We start from the raw sequence: 21,068 nt of genomic DNA, 5'->3' as shown, positions 1-21,068 counted from the left end.
AGAGAAGGCTAGTTTAGAAAAGAGAGGGAGAGGAATCAAGAAAACTTGATGAGTGTTGGTGAATGAAAACGGAGTTTTTAACACGTTGTTTATAGAGAAAATCAGCCAAAAAGAACCTTCTAGAAGAATCTAGAAGACTAAAACCATTCCTAATTGCATTAGGAATGATAAATCTATATTAGGCCCTCCTCTAGATCATTGGGCCGCATATAAGGCTCAAACCGGGCCCAGTTCAGTAATTTGGCCATAACTTCCTCAATATTCATCGAAATTGGGCTTATAATATATCGTTGGAAATCTCTTGTCAAGCCCAATCCAACTACACTATTATTGGACCCATATCATAGACCAACCAAACTGGATTGGCTGTTTTCTTAAAATAAGTTTTCAAAAACAGAGAGAAGAGAAAAGAAATTAAAACTATTCGCAGCACTAAACTTTCCACACTTTCACTTCATTCGATTATGATTCGACGTGAAAGGTACTCATCATTGAGTTTGGTTTTGGGGAGACACAAATGGGTGTTTACAGCACTGTGATTTCTCCACGCATAAACTCACAAAAACCTAAAACCATTTTGCTCTCTACTATTTATACAAGTAATACTCGTATAGAAAGTAGGTTTTCTAAAAGATAAATAAGTTAACTTAACTTATCTTTAATCACGGTTTTATGTAAATCAAGTGGAATAAAATCTTTTCCGAAAAATAAGTTTAAAAAGATATTTATTAAGAAGACTTATCTTTTTAACAAACTAATTTTAAAGAAAATAATCTTTTTTTAGAAAATATTTTCCTAAAATCTATCTTTTATTATTTTCCATATTTATTTTATTTACCAAGCAAACTTATCACGTTTCTAATAAATTTTCGTGCACTAACCTACTTAACATATTAACAATAATTTATAAGATAAAAACCTTAACTAAATATTATTGCTGCGCCGCACTTTGATCAGGTGGATTACTTGGGCTCCAAGCATATTAAGTTCCACCAAAGAACTTAAACTGCTTGTCTTCAAGTTCCTGTTAGGGAACGTTCCTATTAGGGAACTTAGTTCTTGTTAGAGAACTCTTCCTCTGATTTGTTTAACTTCTTCAATAAAGATCTTCTTCATGTCTTCTTAGTTTCAGATGGTTCTTCAATCACCAAGATCAATCTTCACCTAGACTAATCACACACTAGAGAATCTTTATTAGTTGAGTTTGCTTTTAGTTCAAGTTCCTCATCATCAAAACCATTATGCTTCAACAGACCGCAAGAGTTTACCCAGGACCTTGTTTTCGTGGTCGTCTTCACTTTTGAAAAAACCATCGTAAATAGGGGTCAGATTTGCCATTTATAGAGACTCAATTTCAAATTTGAGCAAGAAGAGGGAAGAACGAGTAGAAATTGAAGATGGAGAGTGGAAAATTAAAGAGTGAGAATCGAAAATTGAAGACTGAGAAACGGAAATGGTGGAGAAGATGAAAAATGGAAGAAAAATGGTGAGAAGAGGGAGGAAGAAGGAGTTCTGGAAATTTGGGGAAAAGGGTTAGGGTTTGATGAATGTGGGATGAATGTATTTTTGATGATTGAATTCATTTGGTGGGAATGATTAAGGTTAATAAGTTGTGTTATAATTTAATTAAATCAGATTATAAATTTTAAGTTTATTTAGTGAGAGTAAAGTGAAGGAAGAAATGTCATTTCACTTACAAAAGCTTACCACATAAGGAAATTTTTTCTTTGTTGCACATAGTGTGTAACATCCGTGTTTGGTAATTCATTGTTGTACACAATGTGTACCGGAGGAAGTATATATATGGCCCTGTTTGGTAGTTAGCTTATTGGGGGTATATTAGCTTATTTGACTAACTTTAGCTGATTGACTAGTCTAACAAGCTAATACAAGTGTTTGGAAGTAAGCTTATTGAAAGAGCTTATTCCACTAAATAAGCTCTTTTTGAAAAAGCTCATTTTAGGAGCTTTTTCAATTAGCTTATTCATTAATTATTGTGAAATGACACTTATAACCTCATTTAATTTAAAATTCTATCTAAACTACCTACCCCACAATTAGCTTATTGGTCATTTCACTATTCAATCACCTTTAAGCTATCAGCTATTTACCAAACACTTTTATATAGACAATAAGTTAGTCAAATCAGTTAATAAAATCAGCTAATCAAAATCAGCTAACTCAATCAGCTTCATCTTTCAGCTTTCAGCTTTTTCCCAAACAGGGTCTATATACATACATATATATATATATAGTGTGTGTGAGAGAGAGACTATCACAACACGCTGTACAATCACATTCATTTATATTATTTTTTTACGGATCAATCTCGCTTATATAGTTGGAAAAAATTGGTTATAATGAGTGCAAATCCCATAGAAGTACCATAAGGATATGTACTGCAAATATGCATGTTGTGATAGTCAGAAGTCGAGCTTGATGAGCATGTGGCCAAGTCATAAATGGTTCAAAGAACATGCAGTTAATATACTTTTCAATCTCTTAGTCAGTATTCTCCATATCTTCGAATCTTACGCACAATTTCTATTTCATCTAACTACCAGCTGTAAAGATTCCATCACTCTTTAGAATATTGGTATGAAAATCGTATTACTCCCTCAATTTTTCTTCTTTTAATTAGTTTTTGTAGGCTAGATACTTCAAAGTAGGGGGAAAAGTAAGGAAAATCTTACCTTTTAGTACCTTTACTTGATAAAATTAGAGCCCTAAATCTTCAGGATTTAGGGTAGGTTTCTTACAAAGTGAGCCAAGCCGTGTTTGGTATGATCGAGAATTGTGATATGCTATGTACATTTGTGTTGAAATACACTTAGTATTTTTATTAAATTATACTAACATAAAGTTTTGATAATTAATTTTCTATTCCGTTTAATACATGAAAAATATTAATAATTAAAGCTTGCATTTTATAAACCATAAAATAAATAAAAATATATAGAAAAACAAAGAGGCCTAAGAGAGTATATTGTATAAAATAATACTCCGACAATTTATATATTTGGATATTGTAGGGATGATTACATGATAGTACTTGTACTACACAACATGATTTCATGATCTATTAGAATCTCATTTTACATCATGTAAGTTAGAAAAAGAAAAATAGAGAGAGAGAGAGAGAGAGAGAGAGAATGAATTTATTAATTTAATTAATTAATTGTCCAATACCTAAGAATATAATAAATTAATAATAATAATTAAACAAATTGAATTTTTAAAAATTAAGGGTCTATTTTCCCCCATATTTTCTTGTTTTTGTTGGAAATATGAGCCATTCTTCCAGCAAATGAATTGATAACAATGTTGTTTCCGAGCCAAACACGTCATTTTCCTTAGCTTGCAATTATTGAATGGTTCTTCCTTTAATTATCTTCGTCCATTCTTTAAACAATCTCTTGCTCCAATTGAACCTACTCCACAGCCAAACACACTGAATCTCAAAATATTAGCTTATAATTCATATATCCATTATTAATGATTAAATGACATATTACGGAGAATTTCCTACGTAAGTATAGTAGATTTGTTCCGTTAAATAGAAAGAGAATTGAGTACATGATATTGACATAGTACTATAAGCACAATAAAAGGTTTCTATGAACTCCTATCCCTTGTTATTTTAAGTATAAATCGATAATATAACAATTTATAGAATCATAAAATCATTTTTGCTAAGTATGGTTACCTCATTGTATTTAAGATTGATGGAGTCGTCGAAGATCTATGAATATGAATTCTTAACCTATCTCATACACGATCCTTAAACATTATCAATCTTATATTTGTAGTTTTCGACTAAGGGTATACCAACATATTGAGTTTTATAAGCGATCAATTAATGATCAATGATCTATTTTACTAATCGTTTTTATCATAAAGAATACACGGTATTTAATTATGACACCTCGTAGTAAATTAATACCAAGTATCACATATCAAACGTGACAAAAATTAAAAATAATCTAATAATTTATCATTTAGATAGAATGAGTATTCGAGGAAAAACTATAGTAAGAACGTCTTAACAAAAATCTACTAGTAATGTTTATTATCAAAACTAAAGAAAATTAGCTTTTTAATTTTGAATGTTCTTAATATTATAGTGGTGCTACTTTATACGTAGTAGAAGACATAGAATGACATTGATAGTTGCACACATGTAATGCCAGCAAAATTAGTTGTGGCCATGTCTTTAAGACAGCTTAGACCGTATGAGAGGCCATGACTGATGCCAACTACACCACTACATGAGGGAGCCAGACGTATAGTAATTAACAAATCAAGGTAATTAATAATTTAATTTACTTACTACTATTTATTTTCATTAAAAATATAATATATTGTCCAACCTATATATGAAGTATGTATTTTGATTCAACTGTGGCTACGATCTAGATCGCAATACTCAATCAACACTATCTAGCCTTGTGAAATGCTACATATACTATACGTTGTTACAAAATAACCTTGTTATGTCTTTTGCAACAACAACAAAAAAGGCACAACTTGAAAGAGAATTAGATTTTGATGCTAAGTGTACCCACTATGAATTATTGAATAATTGTGGTACTTAGATTTGTAAATGTTGTGCATTATTTAGATTTATTTCATCAAAAAGGAATTAAAAATAGTAATTTTGCTTGACGTGGTCTACGGAATAAAGGAAGAAAAATCAATAATTTCCATCAAGATTCTTTTGGTGTACACTAGGTCTAGTCTAAGGTGAGACGGTCCAACTAAACGTTGACGGTTTAACCTATCACAAACTACCACTACTATAAAACCGTCTCCTACAAGAATTTGCGATTTACAATTAATAACTCGGATTAAATATAGAAAACACCAAGATAATGAATGGGAAAAAAATACTAAGTAGTTTAATTACCTGAGGGAGAAGTTACACAAACAGGAGTAGTGGGCTTAGAGATGATGGGAGGTTGGGCAGTAATTGGGCCAGAAGAAGTGGACTGATAAATATGGGCTGGTAGGCCCATAGCAGCAGCCTGATGATGGTGTTGTTGTTGTTGGTGGTGATGAGAGTAAGGGTAAAATGGGTAAATTGGCATCAAAGTATTTGCTCCAGCCATCATAGCCTGACCTGGATACATCTGTGGGTGGTAATGCCCCCCGTTTATGTAGGCCCCACCACTGTAGCTTAATTTCTGCAATTACCAGTAACATGTTAGTTTCAGTTTGACCACTCAGTCAATACAAATAACGGTCTTAACAAATATAATAACGGCAAATTATAAAGATGCTAGTATTATGAAAATATTTCTCCCGTTTAACTAAAAATGAACAGAAAAATATACTATCAATACTTGTTATAGTAGATTTGCGGATAATGTTAATTATATTTATTATTGACACATAATAATACATTGAATTAATAATTGAAACATAGGGAAAACATAGGGAATTTGTTCCAAATTACGGTATACAAATTACGTACTCATGAATAAAGCCTAGCATAGTTTCCGTTCAAAAAAAAAGCTTAGCATAGTTTTGCAAATAAAGTGGGGACATCAATGAGATCTTTTTAATTGCGAGCTTAAAGAATAATAAGAGATATAACGGCCAAATATATAATTATATAAGGAATATTTAAATTAATATGGACCACTCCTTGTATTATTTGTGTAATTCAATTAATTTGCTATACATATTTTTTAAAAAATATAAATTAAATGTTTAATGTCGTAAATAAATTTATGCAAATATACAATCCAAATTGTGTTCATAAAACATCGAACAAGTCGTCATTACTCATTAGTGCAATTTTGAAATTAAGGGTAGGAAATCATTCAAAGTTAAGTGCACTACATAAAAAAATTACTTCTAATGTTTGGGATACACACCAATGTCTAGTTACAATTCACAATTGAGTACACTAACTAATAACTTTCATTATAAGAGCAAGTTTAGCCCCCAAGTCTTAAGGGTGACATCTTCATTTTAAGTCTTAAGATTTATACTTAGACTTTTCCCATTTTTCTTCAAAAATCTCAAGCAAGTCTCAAGTTGAGACTTGAAATTACTCCACTTAAGACTTGAGCGAGATTAGGACCCACTTCACCCACTTCACTTTTTTTTTTATTATCCCTTTTTTTTTTACACTTTTGTACATATAATATGTCAAATATTTAAGTCTTAGGGCTAAAGTGATAAATTTGTGTAAGTCTTAGTGAGTCTTAACAAGAATTTAATGACATCATTTCAATGGGGACCACAAAAAATGATGTTACATCCAAGTGTTAGGTCTTAAGACTTGAGGCTAAAGTTGCTCTAAATCCGAGTATGTAAAGTTTATTAATGGTTTTGCACATTTATATTAGCAATAAAAATGAAATATGCATGTTACAATCAAGTCTAATACAAGCATCCATGACATTTAGAATATTACATATTCCCTAATTTTAATAAGAAGTAGATAAAGTGTTAATTAAATGGTAGATAATAACAATGTAATCATCGGACAGCATAATTGCACACATAACAATGCATTAGGTTACTGCATGCTAATTTTAATTTATTTACTTACATGATTGTAGCCAACATCAGCTGCAATATAGGTAGGAGAGTACCTGAAAATAAGTGTTACACATTAGAATTATATATTGTAACAAGAAATTGTGTCTTAATGTCAATTAAAGCGATGCATCTAATAAAAAAAATCGAGCGACTAAGAAAACATCCTTAATTCATACCCATAGAAGGGAACAGGTTGATGGTGTTGATGGGGATGATACGGAGTCGTAGGAGTAGGCGAACCAGCACGACCACCAGCAACAGCAGCAGGATAGTACCACTGCACATGAGCAGTAGGTGCAGCAGCCGAGGTAGGGCTCAATGCACAATCAGCACCGCCGCCACCACTACCATTGTTGCCATTGTTGGATGCTGACCGTTGATGGGGTTGAGGAGTAGTCGATGATGATCTTGGTGGGCGGCGAGCCCCTAAGGCCGCTAGGTTGCAGTTAGCACGTCTGCCGTTGATAGTTGGTGTAGCATCCTCACATGCCTTCTTTGCTGCTTCCGGCTCCTTAAAAGTCACCTGTTTTATATATTATGATAACACATCATTATTATTACTGTACTTTGGATCATAACAACTCCACCAAATAAATAACGTGAAAGTCAAAATGATATATCAATTTTGCAACGGATATAAAAAATTCTGGTGTCGAATCTTATTAAAAAGATCTAAAAACTTACAAAGTCTCCCAGTAAATAAATAAGGTAAAAGGTCAAATTGGTGTAACTATTTTAAATCTGATGTAAAATATTTTGGTGTCGACCTTATAAAAAACACTGAAAACTTACAAAGCCGTAACCCTTGGATCGACCGGTGATCTTATCAGAAATGATGACAGCCTCTAAGATCTCACCAAACTTCTCAAAATGCTCATACAAGGCTTGCTTAGGGGTCTCCCACGCCAAACCACCAACAAAAACCTTTGTAAGCGTCGTATCGCCGAATTGCGATTTATTAGTATTGTTATCACCATTGTTGCTATTGAAGTCGCTCATGGTCATGTTAGGATGAAGATTAAGTTAATTGGTGGAGTGATGAAAGTTTAAGAGAAAAAAGAATAAGAAAGAATAGAGGAGTGAAAGAAAAAAGAGGTAAAATATAAGGGGAAGAAGGATAGTATGGGAAATTAAATTAAAAAAAAAAAAAAAAAGGAAGAAAAAAAGACAGGTAATGACAGGTAAGAATATGCTGATTGGGATATTTAGTGCTATAGTTGTCTCTTAGCTTTGCAACGTGATCTCATCTCTCCAATCTTGGATGTTTTTCCCACTATTATGCGGCGTATGTCATCATTTTTACGGTTTTTTTTTTTCTTAAATTTTTTTTATTAAAAAAAAAAAACTATTTTTAGTAAAGAAATTAATTGATGGAAGCTTCGTCAATTAACTAGTTCTATAGTCCCATTAGAGGCACAAGCACAATAACGTAAAAGTGTCCTTTATATAAGATGAAACAAAGGTAGCAAACAAATCATCCGTAATTATGTTGTGTAACTCGAGTTATTAAATTTCGTGTACAAATTGGGTTATGTTGTGTAACACGATGAGGTATTAATTTTCGGAAAAAGATATATACAGCCCTTATAAGAACCTAAAAGTGGAAAGAATTGACAATAAATATACAATTATTACACCGATTTACTCGTGAATTGTTGATAAATTCCCAATTTAATACTTAAAAAGGAAAGATATTAAATGCTTATATGCAGCCCTAAGGGCTGCATATAGCATTACCCTTGATTTTCAGGTACAAATTGAGTTACTTGGGTAGAGTAAATTTTTTTAGCTAAATGAAGTTTTAGCTTTGTAATTTAATACACTCTAATGTATATTTGATCTTTATTATCATGTCATTCTTAATAGTCATTTTGACAGATATATCAATACTTTTTATTTGAAATTATATTATACTTTATTTTTAAATACAACATGTCACTTTGGCACATACTTTAAACTTTTTAAAAGAGCATTAGAAAAGGTAAACAAATACGAAGTAAGACATATCAGCAAAAATAACTAGAGCAACGGTAAGGACATGTTAGGTTGTTATTAATAATAGTTTAAGTTACTCCGTATTAGTTGTTTCATCACTTTACCTTCTTAAATCTCCTCCTTTTTCTTACATTTAAATCTCCTCCTTAAATTAAATTGTATGCAAATTAAAGAAGAGATGTTGCAATTAAGAAAAATAAATAAATTAAGAGGCAGAAATAAGATATTCAAATTCAATCACATTAGCCTAACTTAAACGAGTGGGTCAAGAACACAGTGAAGAGAGATGAAACAAAAGAGAAAATAAATTATACGAAGTATTTTAGTAGAATCATGCTCAAAATTCACTAGAATTATATGTAGGTAACTAGGTAATCCATTTTATAATAATGCATGCAAAATATCATATGGATACGAGAATTTGTAAGGGGAGAAGCTTTAGAACTAACAACATCAATTCCGTTTACCCCTTGCCTCCTTAAGTATTTACTTATAGATCTAATTTTTTGATGTTAGATAATTATTACGAAACTCGTCTATAAAAGATTCAATTTAAGCCTAAAAATACATGTATATATAGCTTATAAAGTTGATGGCTATGCCGATTCCAAATCCACTCAAAATGTGGAGTTAAGGATCTATTTTCTCCAACTTAATTTCAGTTCAATTCAATTCAATTCGATCAGTTTAATTCGGTTTAATTAGTTTCTAATTTCTTTCTCTCATAAACAATTCAGTTCAACTCATTTTAGATAAGTTCAGTAAATCAAAACAAACTCTTAGTTGTACGAAGATGATCCATTAAATTATCAAAGAAATATAACTTATATTATTCACATTAAAAAAAAATTAGAGAATGGAGTTATAAAAATAGTGACTTGGCAAGTAAGGATTGGAGAGGCAATGATTCAAGCAATTGAGCACCCTCACCCATCAATCACGCGTGAGAATCTTGACAATTTAACATTCAATTAGAGAATCCTCAATCGCTTTAATTTATTAGCTTTACAATTCATATAATTATATACTAATTGATTCATGCAAATAACAAATGAAATACAAATTAAGTAGAAATTAACAAAAAATGAAGAAAAACGAAAAGGTTGTTCCAGCCTTAACATCACATGCAATCGCGTGTTGTAAATGAAGTACCAAAGCTGTCTTAACTTTTGGCACAGAGTAGAGTAGACATACACACATTCTATCAGATCATAATACAAACTACTTATGCTAACAACCTATTTATCACATGCTTTCTCCCACACCTTTGACCCACTCACTCACTGCCTAGAACTTTCACTCCTATTTCAACACTAGTTTCAGTTATGTCACGTGATCCATCAATCTATCCATGGATCGTTACACTGTTCGCCAAATTATTCCCCTAGTAACGATTACGAGTACTTGTTTACTTCCAATTTAGTTGATATATTTTTCTTAATTATAAAGTTGTTCTTATTTAGAATCTGTTCTCTTCAGGTTAATTTCTATTCAGTTCAGCTTCAATCATTTCATTTTAGTTTAGCTTATAATTTCCTTTTCTCACAAACAATTTAGTTTAGTTCAATTCAGCTTCAATCAGTTCAATTTAGCTTCAATCAATTCATTTTAATCATAATAGGCCCTTAGTTGATGTATTTCTCTTTCATTAACTCTACCTTAGTTTGGACTCCATAATCCATTACCATCGATCACAAAATAAAATAAAGAGTACGTCAATTTAATTTTTTAAAAATAATATGTTGGTTAAATTGTTTCAATTAAATAGAGACAAAGAGCGAGGAACATCTTTTGGTATGCGTGCTATCTTTATAAACTCGGTTCTCACTTTGTGCAATTGGATAATCATGTAGGAATACGATACTACTAAGTAGAACTGTCAAAAACTTACCCGATCTGAACTGGCAATGATTTGAATCTGACATGTAGCCAAACAATGGGGTGAAGCTAGACCTGTAACCTGACATGATGTTAATTGACTCCCGATTTGATCCATTACTTTACGACCTGAACCCGAACTTGCACCCGACCTGATAGTAGTTGTCAACCGATTTAATCTGACTTGACAACAATCTGAATCTGAACTAGTACCGACCCAATTAGAACCTGAAAAACGTTAAAACCCTACACAACCTGTTCTTGACCCGAGTCATGAAAGGTTTAATAGAATTTTATACACCTTTTGTTCAGGTTATATATAGGTACAATTCTGTAAACCCTCAGTCCTTAACAAAATATTATTTGGTACAATTTGTTCATCTTATATACCTTTTGTTCTCTATTACTTTGCATATAGGTTTAATAAAATCTTGATAATGCTTGATCAAATTATGCAAGACGTAATTATATAAGTTCAACTTGACCATATTGATATTTATTTGAATTGAACTTGAATCCAAATCAAGAATGATCCAACTTTAAGATAATCCGACCAAAAAATTATCTGACCAAACCCTAATGTACCATCTATTAACCCGCCCAAACCCGACTCAACACAATCCGAACCTAAAATTTAACCCGATCGAAATTTGACTCGAATCTAATTAATCCGACCTACACCCGAAAGGGTGAATGACCCGGAATAAGCTGAATCGAAATTGACCCGACCTGAACCTAAACCTGATGTGAGGCTAGATTATTGACCTAAGGAAACCTGATCTTATTAAACCCGAGACCTAATTTGACCAGATCCGAACCCGACTTGAATACCCAAATTCACAGCTCTCTTACAAAGTATTTTGAATTGTTGAACTTTTTGAGGTTTAGGTTACTAAAATAGTCTTATATTATGGTAGATTTAAAATAATTTGAAGCTCAAACTCAAAGGAGTAGTGGATAGAAGATAAAACCGAAATATATAAGTATTTAAAAGGGTAGATTATAAAGGATTTGACATTTCAAGGTCTTTCATCCTTCTCATTTTACTATATCTAGGTAAAGGTGCTAAATTTTTTTAATCATATCTTATAGAGTTACCAGTATATTAACACATGTAACTAACTATAAAGTTAAACATCTTTATATCTTAGCAAATACTCCTTACTCTCTCTGCGATAAACTGTGTCCTTGACTGTAGTACAAAAACAAGTATTATATCCTAACTAAATTTATAATTTCACTACACTTTTGTGGTCAAACGTGGTTAGTTTTGACCATCACTTTTTATTTTTAATGCATACTTTCCATCGCAATTAAACTATCTACATTCAATTTCTATAAGTACTCTGAGACTGGATATAATCGCCAATGTATTGATATAATAAGGAGAATGGATCAATTTGGATTGATAAATCTACAATTGTTATATTGCCTTACAAGTTACAATGTACCCTTAGTTTAGCAAAAAAAAAAAATTGGGCATTAAGAACTTCTTATAATTATAACGGTCCTAAAAAGGGAGTACACATTGGTTATAATGCTAGATGGAAATGAGTTGAAGAAATACTTCTACTACGTATATATTTGGATCATGTAGTCCAAGAGAATTGATGAACTTTCCAAAATTGACCTAATTGGCTTATTTAGGATATCAAGAGAGGGCAACGCAAAAATATGTGTGACCTTTCTAAGTTAAGATGAGTTCACATGTAGAGAATAGAAAAAATCACATATCAAGTTGAAACTAGCAATCGCATGTTGAATGAAAGGAGCTAACAACTTACTATCAATCCGTGTAACGCCGCTTGACCGCTTGTTACTAAGGGCATGTTCTCTTACGTTGAAATTCAGTTCAGTTCAGTTCAGCTTAATTCAGTTCAGTTCAGTTCAGTTCAACTCAGTTCAGTTCAGTTCAGTTCAATTCAGCTCAGCTCCTAATTTCTTTCTTTATAAAATATTTAGTTCAGTTCAGTTCAGTTCAGCTAAGTTCAGTTCAGTTCAGCTGAGTTCAGTCAATAAGAACAGACCCTAATATATATTGTAATTTACTTTTATGAGGTTATACGTAGTCAGACTCTTCTGTGACTTTGTAATTGACTTAATCCAATGAAGATTCATAGAGGGCAACATCCCTAAGGCAAAATCAAAATATTAGTAAGGGGATGAAATTATTTTGCTGTATTTAAAAATAGAATGTTGATTGTTGAATGGGTTAGTTTGAGCAGCTGGACTCATAAACAAGGGGTCTCCAAATAGTGAGCACTGAGCTGGAAAGTAGACACTGTACCGATTGGACTCCCCATCATATGGGTCTCATAATTTGTGAAGTGGCATATGCTTTGATTAGCTTTGTTTTCAACAAATTAATTTAATAATAAATAACAAAAAAAAAAAAAAAATTATTAAAATTATTTAAAGGTAGCATATCACCTGTGTCGCCTTGCTTCTTGTACTAAATTATTAAAAGCATATATTCTAAATATATTTATATTTAATGACCACAAAAATATTTAAAATATTTTGTTAAAACTATATAAAAAGGAAAAAAAAAAAAAAAAAAAAAAAAAACCTATAGAGTATATAATTTTTCAGTTAAACAAAGTATGAGAGTATAAATCATTCAAGGCATAATTGCCGCTGGATGTACACTAGTACTTCGTATAATACATTTATACTTCCAACTTGGTGAACAAGAAGCAACCTCCTCTGTCAATAACGTGCTGTAGAAATATTTAATTTTTACTTGTATGCCTGAAAAGCAGAGTTGATCTTGAATTGAGAAAGGGGTAGTTTTGGTAGACTCGGTAGCGATGTTATAATGTATGTGTATTACTTCCTCCGTGTTTTAATAAGGGTTACATTTTGAGCGATATTTATTTTTGGACAATTTAATTGACTTAAATTAGATAAGAGGTAAGTGGAGTAGCATGCAAGACCCTTTAGAAGTGAGGAAAACGGGTTTTTATCCCACAGACCTTTTCTGTTTAGCAAGTAAATTTGTGTATGATTACATGAATTTACATTGTATATGTAAAAACAAGTACAGAGTAGCTTGTAATATACTTCCTCCGTTCTTTTTTACTTGATCCGCTTTGACTTTTACACTATTCACCACATCTTCTTTGACCGTATTTTGTGAATGATATGTAAGGAAAAATATATTCATATGATATCTTTTTTAATTCGTCTCAATAAGTACTATCGTAATATACAACTTTTATAATTTTTACTTGTGAAGAATTAAAGTTATTGATCGCTAAAGTTTTGCATTGACAAGCGTGATAAAAGAAACAGATCAAGTAAAAAAGAACAGAGGAAATATGTCTTATGAATCAAGAGAGAAGTACATTAGTGAGTAGGAAATGCGGATGGGAGTAGTTCCTTACTTCCATAACATATCCAATACGGAATTGTCTTTGGTTTAAATTCCATATTACTTGAAATTGCCAGATTACTAGAAGAAAATTATGCTGGTATGAAGCATTTGGAATACAGCTCAATATTGAAAATGCAGGTTGAAAAATACGACACGAAAAGATACAACACAGGAAGATTGATACACAGAAGATTCAAGGTCTTATAATAGCTAAGTTACATTCAGGAGGAAAAAAGATCGAAGAAAATGGGACTAAAATCATCTAATCTTTTGGCAGATTGTAATTTGCTTTAGCAGCACAAAAAGTAACAAATTACAGTCAATTCCTTTATAAACAATTCGCACAGGTTAAACTTACACAGTAAATAACCTGTTTCATAAAACTAGTGGATAGCCTTCAAGTCCAGTTCTCTTCATGATTTCATTCTGCAAAAGTATATCAGAAGTGAGGGAGAGATCATTCATCGGCTAACCCTTTCATGAACAAAATGATAGCCAGAAAAGTCCATAAAAATGTCTTTGGGTCAATGTTTTGAAAAGTTTGAGGCGCATAAAGAAGGACTTATCATTGTGAATCTAAGAGCTCATGCTACAGTGAACGAATTTAAACCTTTTACAACTAAGTTGATGATGATCAACACTTCCACATGCACCCAGCCATGTCAGAGAGAATTACCCTTTCACAAGCGCTCCACATCTCTTATGCCTTGTAACCTATGTATACCTAAAACACTAAAAGGTACCGCCGTTGCAGCCAGTTTGGCAGGAATTCAAGAGGAGAGGGAGGGGGGAAATGAAAAGATCGGAGTAGCACCCCAAATGCAGTAGAATTTTTGTCATTCAAAGTGGAGAATTTACTTTGTTCCTCAAATGTACAATCAGAAAAAGGAATCCAAATAACACTCCCAAAACTTGAGCAAATAAAATCGCCAATGCTCACATTATGCAGATAAGGAATGCCTTCAAACTGAAGCTTAGGACCAACCATGTATTTTTAAAATGCAGTATTATTGTTGACTAGAACAAATTTACACCTCGAGTAATTTTAACAACCTAACAGAGCAAATGATATATCAGCACTTTTTAAAGCTCATGTACATTACTGAATATACCTGGATTAATGCTGTAATCATCCCTGGACTCTCCTGTTTAATTTGATAGAAGGTGACATTAGAGATAAGGTGAGAAAGCTATATAATAGCATATGCTGGTTTAAAGCGTACGGGAATGTTATGAAAATGCATACCTTAAAATTCTTCTCCATCCACGACACTTCTTTCCAGGATTTTGATCCTAATGAGGTCCATGATCGAGGGGCTTGAATCGTTTCGACATGCTGCAGAAGTCTCAAACTATCTACAGTAAAGCAGACAGAAAAAGAGGAGTTAGGTGGAACAAACAAAAAAATTCATAGGATTCCAAAAAATCATGCTTAGTTATAATAACTGAGATGACACATGACAAAATATATTTCTCCAAATTCAACCAAACTTGCTCTTCTTTGACTAATGTGTTGTTAATCATTAATGTTGCTCAGGTATTTTAAAGTTGTCAGGCTTCTTAGAAATATCCAAATCAGATACATCTATCATTTTTTCCATTAAGCTTCTAACTCTCAGAGGCCATGCCAAGAATTTATATACCTTCAAGGTGTTGGTCCATGCCCAACATTGGAAAAGCAAATAAATGAGGTCCAGATTGGTTACTTTAACGACCGTCAAGAGATGAAAACCTAGAAGCAAGTGATAATTTAGTACTCCAAACATTTAAGTGATAGCACTCCACTAACTCATGGTAAGGCTGTCTATTATATACCTAATATTAAAGCAAATGAGGTAGAAGAAACACAATGCACATATTTTTTATTTATAATAGCCCAGCAGCAGGGCTGCAGCAAAGGTGCCTCTTTCCTTTAAAAAATATTGAGAAAGTTTACATATAATAGAACAAGATAGGATATTCACTTGTAACAAATGCTTCTTCCCAACTGTCACGTTCTGACCAAGATGGTGATTCTTCCCGAATTGCAATTCCCTTGCTCAAACATATTCTGTTTTTGTAAAATAACAGAAGCAAAAAATGTTACCAAATTTACACAGTGAGCTTGATCTTTGACTAGGGAAGCATAAAATGCGTTGCTTCAGAACAAATATGAAGAATATATATATTTCAACAAAACTCAACATATTCCATTGCACGAACTAAGAAGCATGACCTAAACAATTGTTTATGATTGCCCTAATAGTAGCTAATATTAAGTATCCTTTTCTCATATGAGTCATATTATAATACTCCATAATTCCTTTCATCAATGGGGGTGGAGGAAAGCAACCTACCAATGATAAGTTAAATTGTTTAGAATATAATCCCTGGGGCTATAGCAAAACAAGAATTACTTTGAAAATTCCTGCAGTTTAATACGAAATACGCCTTTTCTTTGAAAGATCATAAAGGACATATATTTTCTTAGAGAAATAAAAAAGATGAAGCAGATTTGTTTGACAATCAGACCCTTCAATTCAGATGGAGAATTATCTCGTGGCAGGACTTGACTATAAGCTTCCAAAACAACCTTTCACTTTCTAAGAAACCAAAGTAATTGAACAAATGTGAATGATAGAGAGGTGGGATTTATACCCAATGACAATTCTGCCAAACCAACCACTAGTCTAGGTTGGAGGGAGTATTAGTGATGGTTATAAGAACAATAAACTGTAAAAAGCATTTAAACTAAGATATTAACAAGCATTTCAGGGAGACATTAATGCTAAATTCTAAATTAAAAGGTAAGTGCACTTACTCAATTACTAACTGGCGGATAACACCGGGAAGGACACCGTCTTTTACAGGAGCTGTCTGTAATTCATATGATTGCAAAGTCCCGCGATTTATAGATCTTTTCTCAGTGACTTCATTATCCCCCTATATATATTCATAGACACATGTTTAAGAAAACTCGATTTTACTATTACAAAAAAAAAAAAACAAAAACAAAAACAATCACAGCAACAGGAATGCCTAATTTCCTAAATGTGGTCAATTAAAAATCACCTTCGCTTACGTTCACCTACTCCGCCAAATACGGAAAATACACAAACAGAGTCACAATTAAACATTTAGACCAACAAATCAAGCCTCATACCTGGCCAAACACCCCCTCCCCCGCTCCTATAAATGTTCCAATTTCAGAAACCCAACAAAGATCACATTTCATAATCCCATTGCATTCAAGATTTAATATTCTTTCAATAATAATTCACAAGAAGAATTGATAAAAGAAAAAATTAGAGGAAACCATCAAATATATACCCCTTATTAAAACAATTACCTCATAATAATTTCAACTTTAAACTACTTTTTTGTTCAAATAATGCCACCAGTAACAGTATTCACTAAGGAAACAAATCACTACACTCTTGTGTCATATAAACGTCTCTATCTCCATCCTTTTTCCATTGAATTACTGTCTCCAATTTAAGTCCCTCTATTCTTCTAGTATCAAGCAACAATTATTCACTCTCCATTGTTGCCCATCTAGGCACTACGGGTTTGCCATCTTGACGTGCTCTCAACTCAAAGTAGAACCTTACTTTCAAACTTGAAAATTTGGAAAGAGAAATAACAATGATGGGTGTATCTAATCAACTAATCAATATTATTAGATGTTTACCAAAAATTCCACTCAACATAAATTTAAAACTCTGGATTAGAAAATCAAGCATCTAACAAGTATTTGTTGAAGCAACATGATAGATTTAAGAACTAAGGTTAAATTTTCCATTACTAGTTTCAAAGAAGTTTAAGATAAGAAGCACGAAAACCTTAAATGTACAAAGCTTGTGATGGAAGCGAATTGGTTGTCCCATACTCCCATGTAAAAACGGAAGGAACCAAATAACACAATATGGGTAAAAAGACTAAATACATGGGAGAAGAGGGGAATCAGATTGTAAACTAAAGATGTTTTTGAAGGTAGGCCTATAAAAAATTACGAGGATAGATATAAAGTAGTTCTCTAGATTAAATAAACTAAGCCTTATGAAAGTCAAATCCAATAAAAATGGTAAAAGGATAGGATATTGTCACTTATTGCCACAAAATAGAAAAGCTCCAATCATATCTAAGGTTTATTGATTTTTAAAACATCCAAAACAATGGATGGATAAAAATTATACTTTGTATGTTACTTAGCAGCTAGAAGAAACATTCAAAGAAAAATTTACCCAATTTTGTTCCAAAATGAAGTGTTCATGAGTCATACGAACATACCAAAGTCCAACGGTCGAGTTTCCAACATGAATACTTAAGGCGAAATGAAGAGTCAGAGTAACATATATCTTCCACTCCACATATAACAATTGTATGCAGAAGAAGTGCAAAAACTTGGGTCCACATGATTGCTTTATCACATTTTGAGGAGGAGAAAGGCTATTGATTTACTACTCCCTCCGTCCCTTATTACAAAGCCTCTTTCTCTTTATTATGTGAGTAATAAATCCTAGAAAGAGGCTTTGTATTAAGGGACTGAGGGAGTATTTTTTAAAGAATTGAGCGTGTGTGTGGGCCTATTAGTCTATTACACATCTTTCTCCATAAAAAGGATTAAAGTGAGGAGTTTTTTTTTTTTTTTTTTTTTTTTTTTTTTTTTTTTTTTTTTTTGTGGAACATATGAAAAAAGAAAGGTAGTAGTGCTTGAAGAGTGGAGGGGAGTGGCATAATTTTTTCACTAACATGTTAGTACGATAATAAATCTTCTCATAAAGTCATGGATAAACTCACTAATTAGCCACAGCACCAATAGCCCACAACCAGATGTATGGCATTGTGCATGTCACCTACTCCTGTTTCAACCTTTGATGTTGCTATAAAGGACTCAACAAAACTTGCAAACTAAAAAAAAAAAAAATAAAGATCATGATTATGCAAACTGATACTGTACAATTGATATCGAAAACTAGGTTATAAAACAAATATACAAAAAAAAAAATAAATTCCATCAGCAACAGGCATTAAAGGATCATATTTTAATGTTCTCTTTCTTATAATTAAAGTCAGTAAAACCAGAATAAAACCTCATCCTGCTTACAGGGGCTCCTTTATGGAGTGCAAAAGGTCAGGTTCCTATATGATACCTATACATAATTAACTTCTCACCTTAAAACGAACTACAAAGAAATTTGTAATCGACCCTTCAAGTATTTGATCACCATTGTCTGACAATAAAAGTTCGGTAGCAGAAGGAGGTCTCAACATTTCCAATGGCTTCCTTAGCCTACCTAGAACATAGCTTCCCATATTACAACTCAGAATGACCACAGGAGTTAAAGCCATAAATATTTCAGCATACAAAATAGGAAGATCCATGAAATGCCTATGCACACATTCTTTTACAGCAATTTTCTATACACCAGTTTCTCAGTGTTAAATTATGGCAAAGCATAAGATTTTATATTAAAGAATTTACACCAACAGCAAAGATGCATCATACATTCATCTTAAAAATTTCAAATGTGTAAGACTGGAAAAGCATCCATAAAATGCAGTAAATAAATCACACTCAATAGTCAAAGTTGCATTGGCTTAGTAGTATGGGTTACTATTCTTATCTCTCCACTGCATCTCCCTTTCTCCTCACCTCCCACTTCTTTCCCTTCAAACATTAAATCCATAGACTAGTAACTCAACATGAGGAAAATAGGCGCTCAAATATTGTTTCATGGCCTCTAGTTCAACTAATATATTGCCATCTAATAATTAAGTACACTCGAATACTACATCATGATGAAAGCCCACATGTATGAAACATTTGATGTTGATCCTAACTGATTCACAACTACTTCTAGCCCTTTACATGAATATAAGTCTCCTCGAGTCACGAAATCCAGTGGCAAGCCTAAAGTAATCATCTAATTCAACCAAGGGGTGGAAAGCTACTTTTGCTTCATTGACCAATCTAACAAGAAGATCACACATTGCTCTTTTTAACCTCATATCAATCATATTCATACACACACCAAAGTAATAAAATGTTGATAATAATATAAACATGAAGTTCAAAACTACAAAGCGCAAATTAACTACAAGACAGTAAAGAATCAAAACAAACAAAATTAGATATCCAAACCTTGCCCAATCAGAGTACTTAGCCTCAGCAAAATCCCTCCTACATCCAACCACAGCCAATCGCGCCGCGTTCCCCTCAACACCAAACACCGGTGGCACATACATTCCAATATGCACATACACATCCAACACCCTATCAATCATCTCCTCCTCATTTCCCCCCTGAATTCCACTCAATTCCTCATTATTCCCTCCAACAAGCGTCGAAATCGCCAATTCCTCCCCTTTACCCCTCTCCTTAATCGCAACCGGAAGCGAAACCCTCATCGCATCATTAACACGACGAAGAATCAAAGAATCCCAATTCACTGAAGACGAAAATAAGGAAGACCCAGAAAATTGGGCCCCAAAAACGAGGCGGGGGTTCGATTTAAACAGGAATTGGATTGAATTGGAAAGTCGCTTGAGATGGCGGTCCCAGAAGAGGAGGAGTTCGCCATTGTTGTGGGTTCGAGTAGTGGTGTAAGCACCTGCAAATTGTTGAATTTCTAGGGTTTAAGCTTCAATGGTTGAAGAGAGAAGAAGAGAGAGAAAGAGAGGAGAGAGAGAAAACCTGAGTGAGTTTCGAGGAAGGTGGAGATCGACGGTGTGTCGGAAGGTGGTGAAAGGACGCCATTTGTGAAGAGGAATCTCGCCGTCGACATCTTCTGTTTTCAGGTAGCCGTTTGAAAAGGCGCCACCAATTTCAGCGAAATCAGATTTTTGGTGGAAAATAAAACAGTTGATTAAGGGGTTAAAATGTTATGGAGTAAATGGTTTGACTTACCTAAAAATTTTTGAACCTCACTTGGCTTAAAAAAAAAAAAAAAAAAAAAAAAAGGAAAATTTGTCAAGAAAAACCTTTTAAAGTGTTCTTTTTGTCTAAAAAAACCTTTTAAAAATTTTTTGGCCAAAGATAAACCTTCAATTTTTTTTTTGTTCAAGACAACCAAAACCCACTTTCCGACATTGACTCACCATTCTCCTGCATTGGCAGCATGTGCCACGCACATGACCCCTATTTTCCTAATTACACCCCACTTTGCCTAATTTCACACCCTTTTCTCTCCAATTTAACACTCTCTCTCCTACTCTATCTCTCTCTCTCCTACTCTCTATATTCTATTTCATCTCCTTCTTTCCTTTGTGTTCTCAATGAGCCATG

The 21,068-nt window shown here is 32.9% G+C and overlaps 2 protein-coding genes across 3 annotated transcripts; both read right to left on the bottom strand.

The window, feature by feature from the left end:
• Positions 1–3,191: 3,191 nt before the first annotated feature.
• On the bottom strand, positions 3,192–7,852 carry LOC110683704 (probable RNA-binding protein ARP1). The gene is made up of 5 exons (XM_021860098.1): positions 7,345–7,852; positions 6,729–7,075; positions 6,563–6,605; positions 4,907–5,183; positions 3,192–3,451 (listed from the first exon to the last, which is right to left on the bottom strand). The coding sequence occupies exons 1-5, from the start codon at positions 7,555–7,557 to the stop codon at positions 3,432–3,434; spliced, it is 900 nt and encodes a 299-aa protein (XP_021715790.1). The 5' UTR covers positions 7,558–7,852; the 3' UTR covers positions 3,192–3,431.
• A 6,044-nt stretch (positions 7,853–13,896) lies between these two features.
• On the bottom strand, positions 13,897–20,756 carry LOC110683703. 2 transcript variants are annotated; one of them, XM_021860096.1, is made up of 8 exons: positions 20,478–20,754; positions 19,926–20,394; positions 18,956–19,073; positions 16,602–16,723; positions 15,766–15,851; positions 15,048–15,157; positions 14,914–14,946; positions 13,897–14,227 (listed from the first exon to the last, which is right to left on the bottom strand). In XM_021860096.1, the coding sequence occupies exons 1-8, from the start codon at positions 20,566–20,568 to the stop codon at positions 14,177–14,179; spliced, it is 1,080 nt and encodes a 359-aa protein (XP_021715788.1). In that variant the 5' UTR covers positions 20,569–20,754; the 3' UTR covers positions 13,897–14,176. The 2 variants fall into 2 exon arrangements, with proteins under 2 accessions (XP_021715788.1, XP_021715789.1); XM_021860097.1 differs by lacking the exons at positions 13,897–14,227; positions 14,914–14,946 and adding an exon at positions 15,445–15,533 and having other exon boundaries at positions 15,058–15,157; positions 20,478–20,756.
• Between the last annotated feature and the right edge of the window lie 312 nt (positions 20,757–21,068).

Source organism: Chenopodium quinoa, unplaced genomic scaffold (assembly GCF_001683475.1).
Source record: "Chenopodium quinoa cultivar QQ74 unplaced genomic scaffold, ASM168347v1, whole genome shotgun sequence".
Lineage (NCBI taxonomy): Eukaryota > Viridiplantae > Streptophyta > Magnoliopsida > Caryophyllales > Amaranthaceae > Chenopodium > Chenopodium quinoa.
This window is presented reverse-complemented; position numbering and strand designations above follow the sequence as displayed.